The 17,084-nt window shown below is 39.7% G+C and overlaps 1 protein-coding gene across 3 annotated transcripts in view; it reads right to left on the bottom strand.

The window, feature by feature from the left end:
• Nucleotides 1-17,084, bottom strand: part of LOC135216031 (uncharacterized) — a 922,226-nt gene that overhangs the window by 317,149 nt on the left and 587,993 nt on the right. For all 3 annotated transcript variants that reach the window (XM_064250970.1, XM_064250973.1, XM_064250971.1), the window contains one exon: nucleotides 14,860-15,044. In XM_064250970.1, coding sequence (XP_064107040.1) covers nucleotides 14,860-15,044 — 185 coding nt within the window. The remainder of the gene's footprint in view (nucleotides 1-14,859; nucleotides 15,045-17,084) is intronic.

The following is a 17,084-nucleotide window of genomic DNA, read 5'->3' as shown; positions in this document are numbered from 1 at the left end:
TTCAGAATGAGTAGCTGACAACCGTTTTCTGTTTTGGCACGAGTGGGTGTGTGAGTGAATGGAGAAGTGTTTAACTGGATTAAAGCTTTATGCAGAATTGTTCCCCTGCTGTTTGATTCTTGTTTCTCTTTAGAAAAAAATAAAATCAGTTGATTTCATTTTTTCTTTTTTAGCGGACCTCTCGGGGTCCGTGACAAAAAGATAGCGCAAATGTACTTGCGGGAAGAAATAAATACAGCGCTTTCATGACATACTTGTGATGGCATCACTGAGAAACAACAAATTGCCCATAGTATTGTGAACAACTGTCCTATTATTGATGTTACTGATCATTCATTCTAACATACATTCAAAATAAGCTACTGGCTCTATAGATAATGATCTCACAAAAGAGAAAACCCAGGAGTGAAAAAAGGAAAGAATGTATAAAAAAAAAACTATTAATAAAATAAAGTGCATATAAAAAGAAAAGTACATAAAAGTTACAAAAAATATCAGGTAGATATAAGTTTATTATTAATAGATAATCGCAAGCTGTTTCCTTTCGTAAATACTGATAATTATAGCTATGAAAACAGTGCTCATAATAAATCAATAACGAACAAAAATACTGAAAACAAATACTAAGTCAAGAAACCGCATAAAATGAAAAAAAATTGTAAAAACATTGCATACAAATCTGACATAAAAACGGAAAGGATGATACGTGTAATATATATATATATATATATATATATATAGATATATATATATGTAATATATATATATATATATATATTATATATATATATATATATATATATATATATATATATATATATAAGTAAAACAACACGAAAGCAAAAATGACCCAAAGTTCATCATTACTAATCACTGCCTTCATGGGTCACGTAATTTATATCAGACTAGATTTGCCTCAGCGTATAATAGAGTCATTAATTAAAGCGCCAAAAAGGTTTCTAATTAGTGTAGGTTAAACTTTTTCTTTTTAGTTTGTTAACTGTCTCTGAAATAGGAGGCAGTGATTATAATAATCTCTGGAAACTTTAAACCTTCAATTCTTTTGTTGCCAATTAACGGCGGTGCTTTTAATACGTGGGGGGAGGGGGGCGTCCTCGATCTCTCGCTAATTCATCACAGGGCAAGATCAGTTTTTTTTCAGAGGGAAAGTGAAGTCAAAGGGAAGAAAATAGAGATTAATCCTGAAACGCTTATCTGAGAGCAAGAAAGTTAGCAGTCTCGTTCCACCCCAGCTGATGCAAAATTAATGTAGTTGGAAATGGACTTGCTAAGGACACGAAGTTGTAGAGTCGGCATTCGAAAGGACGAGAGGGTAACCCAAGATAAAAGCACCTTGAAGAGACCCATTAAAACAGCTGCTGCACAAACTATGCACAGTCTACTTTGGTGATGTTCACATCACTGTGCATTGGTAGTGATATCGTTTTATTTCACGGTTTCTTAGTCTGTGAAAAGTTGTGATCGCCTTGGGGCTTAAGGGAGGTGGCTCATCCATCACTGAAAGAGCTTTAGCCACTGACAAGTTGCCCTAACCCTCACCTTGATTTCATAGCCCAAAGTTTAATACCTTACAATTAGGAAGTCTGACAGTGAGTTGTTAGGATGCAATGCTGCTGAGCCTTTTGTCAATGCATGTGAAGAGGTTGGTGATGCACAAGTTTTCTGCCCAAGGGTTTACCCTTAATGTAGCGGCAGATTTGAATTTAGAAAAGACTTGTTTTTCTTCTGATCCATCAATCACATCATACAGCGTATTTTTCCTGTCTTGTCCTTCTCCTTCTTCCGATTTCATTATTGACTCGTCCCTTCTTTTGACGGGCGTTTTCTTCATTTTTCTTTTCACTCACTCATATTTCATTTAAAGTTCTGTGGGGTACCCCGACACCATTGCCACTCCCGGAATATATGGTTCAGTCAGCACCATACAGTTGGTCTGTCTCTCTGAGAGAGAGAGAGAGAGAGAGAGAGAGAGAGAGAGAGAGAGAGAGAGAGAGAGAGAATCATCTGTTTTGGTAGAATTCCATGTTCTTCTAATAAATGATTACGTAAGTAAAAATCTTATTGATAAGGTATTGTTGATCCGATTATTATCACCTGCACATTTACGTAAATCCAAAAAGTTCTGGCTACAGATGACGTAATAAATCTGATGGAAAAATTATCAATTACCATAAACCATAACAGATAAGAGAAAGAAAGAATAAACTTAAAGCCCACTGAACACTTCCATTTTCTTTATTCTTTCGAATGTTCAAACTTGAAATTCATTAGAATTACCATTAGTCATTAATATTTCCCGGAGAGCTGAAATGACCAACATTTCATCTCCCGCCTTAACAGCGAAATGCTGCGCTTGTTATTACCCAACTGCAATCAGAAGAGCTCAAAAAGGTCGAAGAGCTTTGTCACTATGATTAAACAGTGTGATTTGACAAAAGCTCTCTCCATGCTTCAATAATGAATTGCATATTCGCTACAAACGAACCAGAGATGTGTCGACAACGGAATCTCATCACGGAATGATATAATCGACGTTATATTTCTCTCTGTATTTATATCACAGGATTTTTTTTCTTTCAGATTTTACTTCTATTATTTCATGTTCTAAAACTTGCATTTTACTCACTGCTAAACATTTTCCGATTATCATTTATGTACGTCGAAATGTTGAAAGTCCAGTCTACATTTGGCTGAAGACTTTTCATATATCACAAGCACATTCAAAATATACTATATAAAATATATATATATATATATATATATATATATAAATTAATATATTATATAGATAAAAAAAATATATATATATATATATATATATATATATATATATATATATATATATATATTTATATATATATATATATATATAGATATATATATATATAGCCAGTAGACTTAGTAACTTTACGCATTTATCATACCTTATTTCGGTACACGTATGACTCACGTATTATCTGGAGGAAGAGTACTTGTCTGGTTTTCGTTTAACATAAATAGGTTACTGTCTACTTTTGTTATGCCTTTCAGTATTTTGGATGTTTCTATCAGTTGTCCTCGCAAACGTCATGTTTCTAAGCCATACGTACATGTCCAGGCTCTCTAGTTGTCTTTAGTAACCTATTTGCCTGATGGATGGAATTAACTTTGTGGCCCTTGCTTGTACCCCGTCTAATCTATTTATGTTCTTTCTTAGTGTTGGTGACCAAACTTGTACTGCATATTCAAGATGAGGTCTAACTATTAATGTGTAGAGCTGCATCATCGTTTCCTTTTTCTGTATCTGAACTGCCTCTTTATGTATCCCACTTGTTTTTGTGCCCTCTTTTCAGCTTTTATGCGCTGTTTTATGGATTTTAAGTTCTTGGTTATAATGACTCCAAGGCCCTCTTATTGTTCTACACTATTTGTCATTCCCAAGCAGCATGTAGTTGGCATGAGGGTTATTTGCTCCTATTTGTAACACTTGACATTTATCCAAGTTAAAAGGCATTTGGCATCTTTTTGACCACTTTCCTACTTTCTTTAGATAATTTCCTAAACTTTCAAAATGGGTCTGCTCCATTTACACCTAGTTTGGCGTCGTCTGCGAGTTTGGCTATCCTGCTAGTTAATCCTACATCTTTGTCATTGATATAAATAAAAAACAAGAGTGGGCCAAGGATAGATCCCTGGGGAATTCTGCTTGTCACATCTGCCCATTCTGATTCTTCACCATTTGTTACGACTTTCTGTTTTCTATTAGTTAGCCAGTCGTCGATCCAGTCTGCCGTTTCTCCTACGATTCCAAAAGCTCTAACTTTTGTCATTAGTTTCTTGTGTGGAGAGAGAGAGAGAGAGAGAGAGAGAGAGAGAGAGAGAGAGAGAGAGAGAGAGAGAGAGAGAGAGAAAGTAGAGGGGTGTGAGGGAGGAGCAAGAGGGAGAGTTGGAGACAGAGAGACACAAAATGTATCAGTTGTCATTCAGTTATCCTGGGGAACACCGGGTTGGTCAATTAGTGTATATATATGTATATATATAGATATATATATAATATAAATATATATAGGCTGTTATCTCTATGCCTTATCCTGACCTCACCAAGCACTATTACTCAAAGTGGGATTAGACCGGCAAAGAACCTAGGACTTTGCAATGCGAGCTGATGGCTGAATTCATCAAGAACAGGCTACCACACGTCCTGTTTAATGCAGTCTTAAAATACATAAAGATTGGAAAAGAAGATATAAAAGCGAATGAAGTAGCAGCATACATATTCATATTCAGTACTTCATTACTAAAATAAATTGAGTAGATGGAAGGAAGTCTTTGTATGATATCGAAAAAATGTCTATAAATTTCTTGCAAACAATACTAAATATTAATTGGCAAAATCACATACGTAAAACAAAAAAAGAAAAAAAAATTAATAGCAATGTTCGTGTATAGGAAAAATACTACTGACTGAACAGCGGCGTTGGCTATATGCTATTCAATTACAGCCTTAGATAAGTATTCCAGATAAGTGGGAAAGGTTAGTGAGATCTGACAGAGGCCATTTGCATCTCAATTCGTTGGAGGCGTTAGATAATTGATTCACTTACACTCCATCCACCTTCTTAAATGTTACAGATTGATGGTGTGAATACACACAGACATACACACACACATATTCATATATATATATATATATATATATATATAATATATAATATATATATATATATATACATACATATGTATTTATATAATATATATGTATATATGTATATGTATGTATATATATATATAATATATATATATAGTGATGGTATATATATATATATATATATATATATATATATATATATATATATATATATATACCATCACTATAGTATTAAATATACATATACATACACACACACATATATGTGTGTGTGTGTGTGTGTGTGTGTGTGGTGTGTGTGTATGTGTAGGGTAAAAATGTTCTATCACAACAGAATTCCATCTAATAAAAGTAGCCCATAAAAACGCCAAAATACTAAATTTTCAGAGACTTCTGCCTTTCTCTGAAGAGAGAGACAGCAGTCTCTGAAACAGTATTTTCTCTCTATAATTTGGCGTTTTTATGGGCTACTTTTATTACATATATATATATATATATAATATATATATATATATTATATATATATATATTGTTACGTATATAGGGCCTTGAGAAGAAGCTAGATACATAAACAGAAATGATTGAGGGATTTCAAGAGGGAATTGCTTTAACTTACCGTAAACTGATAGTTATTAATGAATACTTTAGAGGGAAGGTCGCCAGAAAACTCAGCTCGTTACTTAACAACTATTATTTACTAAAAGGCCCGTGCTGGGCTGGAGAAAAGGTAAATGATGGCTCCGTTGAGCCGTTATAGCTGGTTCTCATACACTTGGGTAATGCACACTTGCGGGCAGAGACGGCACGTGACTCATGGAATCTGGAAAAGAATCCCAGATTAAACGAGATAAAAGGAAAAATGACTTCTTGCTTTGATTAAGGCTGATTAATTCTCTAACATTGGGGAAGGTAAACTCGAATGGTTCACTGAGGTATACACGAAAGCTTGGTCTTTAACAAGTCACAAAGGGAGCACGTGGCCCGATGAGGATAAAGGGCTTTGATGTAGAAGGGGAAAAATGAGAATTGAAAATGAATTTAGCAAGAGTCGTATGGTAGTAAAAGGTGCTGGGTTGAAGTTTACACTTTCAGACGTACCTTTATGCAATATTCAGTGTATCCTTGTAGAAGAATGCGGCCTGACCTCTGTTCAGGTCTGGGGTTCGTGTCCACCAGTACATCGTGGGGTAGGCCTAATTTTGGAGGCTGGCAATTTGACCTCTGTCCGAGATCACGTCTCGCAGCCGACTGAGAGCGATACTGGTTGTTTTCGAATCACGGGGCTTCCAAAAACCGCCTCGAGCATTGCCTGAAAGGTGGTAAACACAACGCCAGCAAATTGGGAAGGAAAATAGGTCTTATTGTAGAAGTCCCTAAAATCCATCTCGAAGCCTAGCTACTCTTGTGACCTGCCTCTCTTACCCTAAGCTTCCGTCAGACCGGAAATATCATTCCTACGACATACCCACTCTCCCAACAACAGTAGCTTCAGGAGACGGCATGGCTGCTACTTTTATAATTAAATATAACTAAAACTCTGCTGAGGAAGGCGAGGCGTTCTATAGACGTAGCAGCTCCCCCTGTTAAGAAGGCATTCACTCCCTTTCGGGCGTGAAGGTCTTGGCTTAAATAAGTTGATCGCCTCGACAACCCAGTTCTCCTACTCTAACTTGAAGTTTTTTGAGCAGCGATACGGCTGACTACAATGGCCTACCTAACTTATAGGCAAAGATGCTAAGTGTACTAACTTAATGTAGTGATGTAATCTAGCCTAAGTAATAACTACGGGTTGTCTGTGACGACAGTCTACTCTACCCCTAGATAAGGTTACTTGAAAATTCTACTTGCTACTAACCTAATGCCCTGGTACTAAATCATTAGCCTAACCTACTCAATACAGTTAAATGAAGACGCAATCATTCCAGAGTGTGGTACGCACAGCAGCAGTTCAGCGACGGAATTGTTAAAATACATAATGAGAGGTAATGATGCTTGGGGATGATGAGTGGTTAGTTGACCAGGAGGGAAATGCAATGAGGTAGTTATATTTAAGTGAGGGTTAGTATTACAATGGCTAGGGGTTAGAGGGTTAGTGCTACTGGCAGGGATCGGGCTGGCTACCTTCTCTGGGTAGGTGCCAGGATCACTCTGCAATTGAATGCGACACTGTACCTCGGCGCAGGTGTCAAGGAGAGCATGTGGCTCTTTTGTTAGTATGTTAATGACGTCCCTTCTTCTTCTTCTTCTTATTCCTCCAGGACCTGGCTATACCAGTCCTTGGAGTAGACGGACGGCACCGACTCTGGGGAAAGGCCAGAAACGCCGCAGGAGCAGAGGCAGCGGTAGCCTGAAGGATTTCAGGAGAACACCCTACTTCGGTCTCTGCAGCAACCGTCGTAGAGGTGGAACCTACTGCAGGGGAGGCCCTCACTCCGGCTGCTGCGACAACCGTCGTGAGGGGAAAACTCCAGGCTGACTCCTGGTCGGGCAGTTCCTGGTTTTCCAGAGGAGGTACAAAGGTAAGGTCTGCCGGAGTTTCATCCTCGGGCGACAGAGGTAAGGATGAAGAAGGAGGAACTAGTGATTGGCCATGGGCTGTGGTAAGCTCCATGCCTGTTGGAGGGTCTCCTGTAGGAGGATCCTTGATAAGGTTAGGCGCCGGCGCTAGCTCGGGGCCAGGCGCAGAGGTCAAGTTCGGTGGTGGCTCTACGTCCAGGCTGGACGGAGCTTGGCACTGCTCAGTGCTGCCAAGTGGTACTGGCAGAGAGTTGAGGTCGACTGGACCTGTGGCGGGTACCGGAGGTGCAATACCTCTCAGCGTGCCCTTGGTTATGGGAGACAGAGGGTCCTGTCTCTTTTGGAAGGCTAAGCCTTGTGGGACTTGGACAGCGTCCGCTGCACATAACTTGCTAGGGCATCTAGGCCAATTTGTGGAGTGCCCTATTACGTTACAGGTCTTGCAACGGAACTGTGAATGGTCAATCTCCCTCCTTGGTAACGGGGGAGACTGTTGGTGGATGTACTTCCTAGAAGAAGTAGAGTTTCGGTGACTCCTTGCTTTGGAGTGAATTGACATGGGGTTAGGACCCCTAGGCTTTTTGAATTGTGAGGGAGACTTCATGTCTTGCCCTAGGAGGAGGTCGTAACCTCCTGGGATGTAGCTTGCAAAAAAACCTGCAAGAGTACATTCTTTGGAGAAGTGAGGTCTGGTGACCCTCAATTGGACGGTCGGAAGGATCAGTTTAATGTGATTGATACCTTCAATGGTGATCAATCGACGTCTATCAACGTTAGCCCCTCGGGGAATTCTGTCTTCCCGTATCAGGGAGACTTGAGCGCCAGAGTCGTCGTAGGCTCTGACGTGGCTTGGCTGATAATGACTTTGGAGGGGTGCGACTGTTATAGGGCCCTTAGCTGGGGGTCCTAGTGAAGAAGGATTGGTGACGGCCATTGCGATGGCAGGAATATGGTGGTTTGCGGCCACAGTCTCGGCAGAACGTGTTCCAGAACCTCTTCCGTGGCACTGGATGATAAGGCCGAGATGGCCCCACAGGTTGCGAATCTGCGGAGTCACCAAGGCTGGCAGTGTGCTCTGGCACAGGTGAAGAGTCCTCTCTGGCAGTGATGTGCCGTGGGGAGGTTAAGGGAACCTCCGTTGAATCACCCTCGGAAGCAATTTCGGGGTTAACTGGTGGGCTTACCTCTTCCAAAAGGGAGGAGGTAGGCGGTAAAAAGGTAAAAGGCTGGCAGGATGCGGCAGGAATTTCTATCTCCGGCACTGGATCAGGACCAGGCTCACAAATAGAAAGGATGTCAGGCTGACCAGAGACGGCGGGACTAAGAGAGACAGGGGGTGCAGGGCTGGAAGCTGGCAGAGTGGCTTGAGCTAGGATACTCTCCTTACGGGCCTTCTCCCGCTTGATGTCGAGTTCCTTCTCCTTGAGAGAGAGCTCATGCTTTCGCTCCTCTTCCCTTGCCTTCCTTTCTGCTTCTCTGGCTTGCTTTCCCTGCTGGCGCGCAGCAGCCTGCTGCGCCTTTATCCACTGGTCTAGTGCTGGTCCAGTGTAACCAGCCTCCTTGCCCAGAGTTATGAGGACTCGGAGCTCTCGAGCTCTACGGCAAAGAAGTCGCGGGAAGCAGGGGAAGACATTTCCCTTAGGCTGCAGTAGAGGCTCTGATGAAAATGAAAATAATGGCCAGGAAGGGTACGGAATGGAATAGGAGTGCCTACTGTGGAAAGTGGCACTCACTTGGAAAGGTGTTCTGCGACGTGGTAGAGAAAAAGTCTGAGAAGACTGGGTGCTCTGTGGCACTTGGGAAGTGTCCCGTAAGTTGGTGGCACTTCTGGATTGGCACCTTCTAAAGAGGTGAAAAAATCAAATGGAGTGTACGGCGTACGTCACACTTAAGGGCGTTCCTAAGTTGGGAGACGCTGGAATGGGCTACCTGTAGGTCCAATACAGGTGCACGGCACTTATGAGGAGGCGTTCCTTGGTTCAGTGATCCAAAATGGTGGATACTCTATAATGAATGAGCGTTCCGTAGGACGGACACGCAGGTATAGGGCTACCTGTACGTCTGTACAGATGCGCGGCACCTATGAGGAGGCGTTCCTTGGGCAGCACTAGTAGTGCTGGTATTGCGGCACTTTGGGGAGGCGTTCCCTTAGGATGGTCCGAAGGATCACTGACCCTTGTACACGGACATTAATGAAATTGGGCGTCCCGTAAGGACGGACACGCGGTTTGTCAGCACTTAGGGCTGGTATTGCGGCACTTCTGGGAGGCGTTCCCTTGTTGAGTGTTCCGAAGGATCACTGACCCTTGTACACGGACACACTAATTACTTGGGCGTTCCGTAAGGACGGACACGCAGGTTTGTCAGCACTTAGGGCTGGTATTGCGGCACTTCTGGGAGGCGTTCCCTTGTTGAGTGTTCCGAAGGATCACTGACCCTTGTACGCGGACACACTAATTATTTGGGCGTTCCGTAAGGACGGACACGCAGGTTTAATGGCTACCTGTACGGCCTGTCCAGGTGCAATGGCATTTATGGAGGCGTTCCTTGGAGCACTGGTATCGTGCTGGTGTGTCCCGGACACTACATGCAGTATACTTAAATATACTGAAGTGAAATGGCACTGCTCATGGCAGAGTGTAATAGTGGAGGAGAGAAAGTAAAAGGTGGGAGTACTTCAGCAGCCAGTCGATGGACAGTGTCAAGAATTAGTGGCACTGTAAAATGGTAAGACCTGACGTGCACTGGTGGTGGCCAGTCCTAAACTGGTAACGACTTCCCTGTCTGGAAGTAATGAATTGGCGTGGCACGCTGTGCGAATTGTGCTTGCGGTATACGCAAGTCTTTTTGTGATAAAAGAAAATGAAAAGACCACTCGGGCAACGACAGGTAATGGAAATTTTAGGAATGCTCAGTCCCTCGCTGAAGTACTCGGTAAATGAAATAAAATAAATGCTTGCAAAACTGCAATGGACACAGGCGCGTACGTATCACGCTGTGTAAATGAAAGACACAAGAGACTAAAATAATGTTAATTCTGCATGCTATAATTAATGGTAAGATGTAGTACTCTTGGCTTCGTGAATACTGTGTTCTGGTTCTCTCTCTCTCTCTCTCTCTCTCTCTCTCGGTCTCTCTCGAGAGGGTTAAAAATGAAAAATATATGAATGAACTCCCTTATATTTGAATTGAACTACTAATGTTAGTTTAATATGACGCAACTTGCATTAAATGATTTACTTACGTTAACGTTTTTAATGAAAGAATTGCTTTTGGATAACGTTTTATGAAAATGATAACGCGCTCGTGGTGTGAACGATTTTTACGTTAATGTTAGCGGCTTGCGCTTATGAAATGATTTGCGTTTCAATATGAATTTTACAAAGACGCGTTTTACGTTAACAATTCTTGTGATTTACTCTACTTGAGATTTACGTTAACTTTATGTAAGATTACTAGGTCCCTGTGAACAGTGAAATGACGGTAAGGATTTAAAATGATGTTAGCAAAAACAATTGTGAATGAGGCTACGTTAAGTGCGAAGTGAAATGAAATTTTCGCTCAGCGCGCGAGTGAGCGATGCGAGGTGAAACACGTGAAGGAGCTGGGTAGCGCTGCTAGCGCGCAGCATGTCGTTCAAAACAGCTGATTCTCTGTAAATGCGAAGGCAATTTACAACACAAAATTCTACTTTTTTATTCAAGGCGAATTACGTTAATTTCTCTGGCAGAACGATAGATACTAGTACAGACATTGATATTATTTACGTTAAAACTTCGTGACTTACGTTACTTTGCTTAAATTGTTTAGATAATGTTGAAAGAGAAAACAAACATGGCTGCCGCTGTGAATGAGACGAAGGTTGGTTGAGACCGCGCAGGCGCGAGAGAGCGCGAAGCTGAATTAGCCGAGAGGTAAGCGGTTACCAACACTTGGAATGAAAACTAAGTTAAAATGGATTCCCTAACATATCACAGACAAAAGAATTGTACACTTCTTTTGCCGTAACTATTAGTAAAACACTCCTAACTAGCTAGGCTTTCAAACACAGCAATAAACCCTGGCAAAGCACTTCCTAGTTTTGATCTGGTTCTTTCTGGCATCTATTCTACACACGTGCTCTGTCTCGTCCGACGAGGACAGCACAAAGTAACAGAGAATTCGCGGGGCAAATTGTTTGCTCGCCGCTAAAATAAAGCTCTGGCGCATTCGCCGTTACCATAATAAGATTTCTACCTACGCATTTGTTTAACACACTTCTACAATAAAAATACTTAAGCTAACATTGGTTATAGAATAATCATATTAATGAATGGAATACCTTACCGTGAGTCAGTGTGTCTTCTTTCCCTGCAAGTGTGCTTGATTTACTTTTTGTAAAATAATTTACAGTTTACGTTTTACAACGGATAACGCGATTTACAAGCTTTTTTTTTTTTTAAGCAAGCTAGGTTCATATCCTCGGCGAAGGTCGACAATGTTACGTATATAGGGCCTTGAGAAGAAGCTAGATACGTAAACAGAAATGATTGAGGGATTTCAAGAGGGAATTGCTTTAACTTACCGTAAACTGATAGTTATTAATGAATACTTTAGAGGGAAGGTCGCCAGAAAACTCAGCTCGTTACTTAACAACTATTTATTTACTAAAAGGCCCGTGCTGGGCTGGAGAAAAGGTAAATGATGGCTCCGTTGAGCCGTTATAGCTGGTTTTCATACACTTGGGTAATGCACACTTGCGGGCAGAGACGGCACGTGACTCATGGAATCTGGAAAAGAATCCCAGATTAAACGAGATAAAAGGAAAAATGACTTCTTGCTTTGATTAAGGCTGATTAATTCTCTAACATTGGGGAAGGTAAACTCGAATGGTTCACTGAGGTATACACGAAAGCTTGGTCTTTAACAAGTCACAAAGGGGAGCACGTGGCCCGATGAGGACAAAGGGCTTTGATGTAGAAGGGGTAAAAATGAGAATTGAAAATGAATTTAGCAAGAGTCGTATGGTAGTAAAAGGTGCTGGGTTGAAGTTTACACTTTCAGACGTACCTTTATGCAATATTCAGTGTATCCTTGTAGAAGAATGCGGCCTGACCTCTGTTCAGGTCTGGGGTTCGTGTCCACCAGTACATCGTGGGTAGGCCTAATTTTGGGAGGCTGGCAATTTGACCTCTGTCCGAGATCACGTCTCGCAGCCGACTGAGAGCGATACTGGTTGTTTTCGAATCACGGGGCTTCCAAAAACCGCCTCGAGCATTGCCTGAAAGGTGGTAAACACAACGCCAGCAAATTGGGAAGGAAAATAGGTCTTATTGTAGAAGTCCTAAATCCATCTCGAAGTCTAGCTACTCTTGTGACCTGCCTCTCTTACCCTAAGCTTCCGTCAGACCGGAAATATCATTCCTACGACATACCCACTCTCCCAACAACAGTAGCTTCAGGAGACGGCATGGCTGCTACTTTTATAATTAAATATAACTAAAACTCTGCTGGGAAGGCGAGGCGTTCTATAGACGTAGCAATATATAATATATATATATATATATATATATATATATATATATATATATATATATATATGTTAAAAACGTTAAAGTCCCAAGTCCTTCTGGGCTTATGCAGGCTCATAGAGCCGACGCTGATTTCAATAACTAAATAGATAAAGAAACAAGCACACACACACACACACACACACACACACACATATATATATTATATATATATATATATATATATATATATATATATGTATGTATATACATTAGTTTAAGACTTCAAAAAGTGTAATCCCGTGTTCAGTATGGTTGCTAGCCCTTTGCCCTTCGCTAATGTACTTTTTCGTTAGGCACATCATTTACTGCTGAAAGCAACACGGGCACGACGGACTTCAAAATAGGACTGTCTACCTTCCTGTCTATCGGGATCAAGCACTGGAAACTGTGGGACGCCAAGTAAGTCACTATATTACGAGACACCCCATAATTTGGTAAATAATTATTCTTTAAAAATATAGAATAATACCTTTTGGTCCTTTCGTTAGTCAGGTGATCTTTCAAAAAGACCAAAACACATTCATCAGATTTCATGTGTATCTATTTTATTTTATGTTACGCTCTTATTCAGTATTTACTACATATATGACTATTCTTCTAGGGGCTGTTCCATTCAGTTTACAATTAACGATTATTCCATTATTCACATCCTCTCTTATCGTGAATTCTGTCAACATATTATCATGCATGCAGCATCGCCTTTTACTTCACTATATATAACCCATTCTATTAAACACGCTGATTTTACTCTTATAACGTTTCTTTTATAATCTATAGTTTGGAATTAAAAGTAAAACTCCGGTAAAATACCCTGTTTGCTGCTTTAGGTGGCGGAAAAATAAAAGTAAAAAGAGCCATTTTATCGCTTATACACACAACCACATCGATGGTTTTGTTTCTGAAATCAACCAAAGTGAATTAAAGGTTCTCGTTAATTAGTCAATGGTAAAATATTAAAGAATAATACTGTACTGCAGTGACATAAACAACAAAATAATAAAATAAATAATTACAATGATCTCGATATCGTTAACAATTCTCACTACGAAAATGGATGAACGCATTCAAGAATTATTACTATTTATATACAAATGGTATTGCACAGAACTATGGAACAGTGTAAAATGTTGTATGTAGAAAATCAAATTTAAAACCAGCTTGGCAGAGAGAGAGAGAGAGAGAGAGAGAGAGAGAGAGAGAGAGAGAGAGAGAGAGAGAGAGAGAGAGAGAGAGAGAGAGAGAGAGAGAGAGAGAGAGATTTAAATAGCTTACATCAAGAAATTTATTTTTAAAAATTGCTAAATGTTTTATATACAGATAGGACCAAAACAATTGGATTTAAAGATAAAGCCAATCAGACTGCCGGTCTTCAAATCTTAACACATTTCAGGTTACGTGCGGAACACAGGATTATATTTTGGCTCCATTTTTCTTATAAAAAAGCACGGTTGAAGTTTTTCGAAAATCCATTACCATATGAAATCCATTAAGGCTTTTGTCCATAAAATAACTGTTGCTCAGGTGGCCATTTAACAGTCCTATAAAGGGTTTCCCCATGAAAAATCTCATTACCTTATCAGCAAAACTGACTGACGCGATGTGGTATAAAATAAGAAGTATGGTAAGCACTTCATAAGCTTCAGCACTACAGGAATTTTTTTTACTCGTAACCATTACGAAACAATCAACTTAAATCCTATCTTATTCTGTGTTACTTCTGGTGACGTTTGGGTCAAACAGGTATGTTTCGGTGTTGGTTAGTAACATATCTCAACCCTCGATATCCATAATACCTTTCCGGTATGACATAAAACCCTGGGTGAATTATACGGCAATAAAATCTATGAAAACATCCCCGAGTACACACACGCACGCACACACACACACATTTACATACATATACGCACACACATATATACACACCAGTATGCATATATATATATATATATATATATATATATATATATATATATATATATATATGTGTATGATATATATACATATATATATATATATATATATATATATATCTATACATACAATATATATATATATATATATATATATATATATATGAGAAACTTAAAAAACCCTAAAAATATGATATACCACTCGTACAAATACAACAGTCTCTCCTCTTACCTAGAGCTCTCCAGACTTCTTCCTCGTTTTCTTTGGACCACTGGACGGCGGCACTGCCCGGGTAATCGTAATGAGCCCGTAAGTGCCGGCCGTTCCTGGCGTTGGCCAAAATGATGAAGGTCCTCTGTTCTTTCAGAGGGGCCATACACGATTCCATAGGCCCAAAGTTGGTCACGTTGATGCGTCTGCAAGATAACAATTAAATAATGTTATTGTTGCGTCGTTGTCAAGCCTCACTTATGTAAGAATCCTACGGAGTGCTTTCTGAAAATATGTACTGAAACCTCTTTCTCTGCCTGAAGCAACCAGAAAAACAAAGCTTAAGAACTGCATCAGATCTTAGGAATTTAGTACGAAAGTCAATGGTTTAAAACAGAGTACTAGTGAGTGAGAAGTAACTTTAAATTACCATTGTGTACCTGGGAAGGAGAGTGAAATTTGGAAAGTATTCCTGTAAAAGATAAATATTTTCAGGAATAAGTTAAGACTGACATTCTAGAAAATTCACTTATTAACAGAACATGGAAAGAAGTCATAATAAGAGTACAATTAAAATGTCCCAACGAAATGGAGCAACACTGCACCTGACTGTTGGTTTATATATTTTCAATAAAAACATCAAGGCTAATTTTTAGTTGATGAACTCACATTTGGTACAGAGGGATATTACGTATGCATGGTGGCGCCTGACTCTCTCCAGTTATCATGAATATGAATATGCTATAATTCATCCAATGAAAATATCACCAATTCATCAGGAAATGCAGTTTTTTCATTGAAAAAATATACTCCTCTCAAGAGACTAGGAAATCATAAAATTCTTAAAGATATAATAGATTTTGAATAACCAAGATATTGCCCAAAAAAGCTCTCTCTCTCTCTCTCTCTCTCTCTCTCTCTCTCTCTCTCTCTCTCTCTCTCTCTCTCTCTCTCTCTCTCTCTCTCAACTTTTCCCTAGAGCCTCCAAATATATTCATACCGACATCGTCTGGTACATTACTGTTGGAGGCCTCAGAATGAAATCAATGTCGTATAAAGAGAAACTCATGGCTACTGAGCTCAGCCGAGATAATGCCACCGAAACGATTTTTCTCTTATACCACCATAACATATTCAAGACCCCTAATGGAGCCTGGCCGCTTGAAGAGGTTATGATAGTCCACTAAATCCTGCCAAACTTTAAAACATCCGGGCGTCATAAGCGTCGAGAGAATGGCAACCCTAAAATGGGAACCCGAAGAGGAACCCACCGAAGTGAAGGGATTTTTGACCTTCTGGACCCCGAGGTCAAATCACAGCCGTCAGGCGCTCTCTCTGTATATTATCGAAAAACCTTTTCCCTCTTCCATTTCATTTCTCCTCTTATTTATTTTTTTTTTTTTCGTTCTTGCCTTTGGAGAAGCATACGCTGCTTTCGCCAATCCCTTAGAAGACAATGCAAAATTTTCTATACGGTTTGGAAGAAAATATCGTGATTACCCTTCACTCAAGAAAAGAATAATCTTATTTCTCTTTTACCAGAGGGAGAATATAATATGGTTTTTATCCTCAGGAGGAAGGAAAATATTATATTTTCTCCCAGTAGCAATATACAATGTATTTTCTACACCCAGGAAGTGAGCAAACTGCTCTCTTTTAGCAGAAACAAAATACGATGTGGCTCTCGCTTGAACCGCACTGTACTTTTTCTGACTTGCTCACTGGAATAATAAAAGGATTTTTTTTTTTTTTTTTAGAAATCTCTCATATTAAACATATGAACAAATCACACGGTAGGAGGAAGCCAAGACGTATACCGGTAATGGACTTGGATAAATAACTTCCAGTTTTCCAGGCATTATGGAAAAGAGTCGAGTAACAAATGAAGTTAAGAGTGCTTCAGTGACATCTATTGCGTCACATAAGCCTAAAGTTGCAAGATATTAGGTTACTATACGTTCCATAAGTCAGGAAGTAGACAAATAAAAGGTAGACATAGATGTAGAAATGTCACAAACAAGATAAAAGAGTTCCACTGGGTTTTTGCTAAAAAAAATACCTACAACCTCAAAAATATGCCTTGATAAAAGAATTTATGATTATTAGTGAATTCTACCACGTAATGAAGGAACCCAATGACTTATCTGTTCCTATGAACATGTAAATGCCAAGAATTCATAGAAGAAATTCAGTATTAATGTAACAAAGGACTGTCTAGACTAATTAAAGTAAGCTGTAGTTATCAG

The sequence above is a fragment of the Macrobrachium nipponense genome, chromosome 6, assembly GCF_015104395.2.
Source record: "Macrobrachium nipponense isolate FS-2020 chromosome 6, ASM1510439v2, whole genome shotgun sequence".
Lineage (NCBI taxonomy): Eukaryota > Metazoa > Arthropoda > Malacostraca > Decapoda > Palaemonidae > Macrobrachium > Macrobrachium nipponense.
This window is presented reverse-complemented; position numbering and strand designations above follow the sequence as displayed.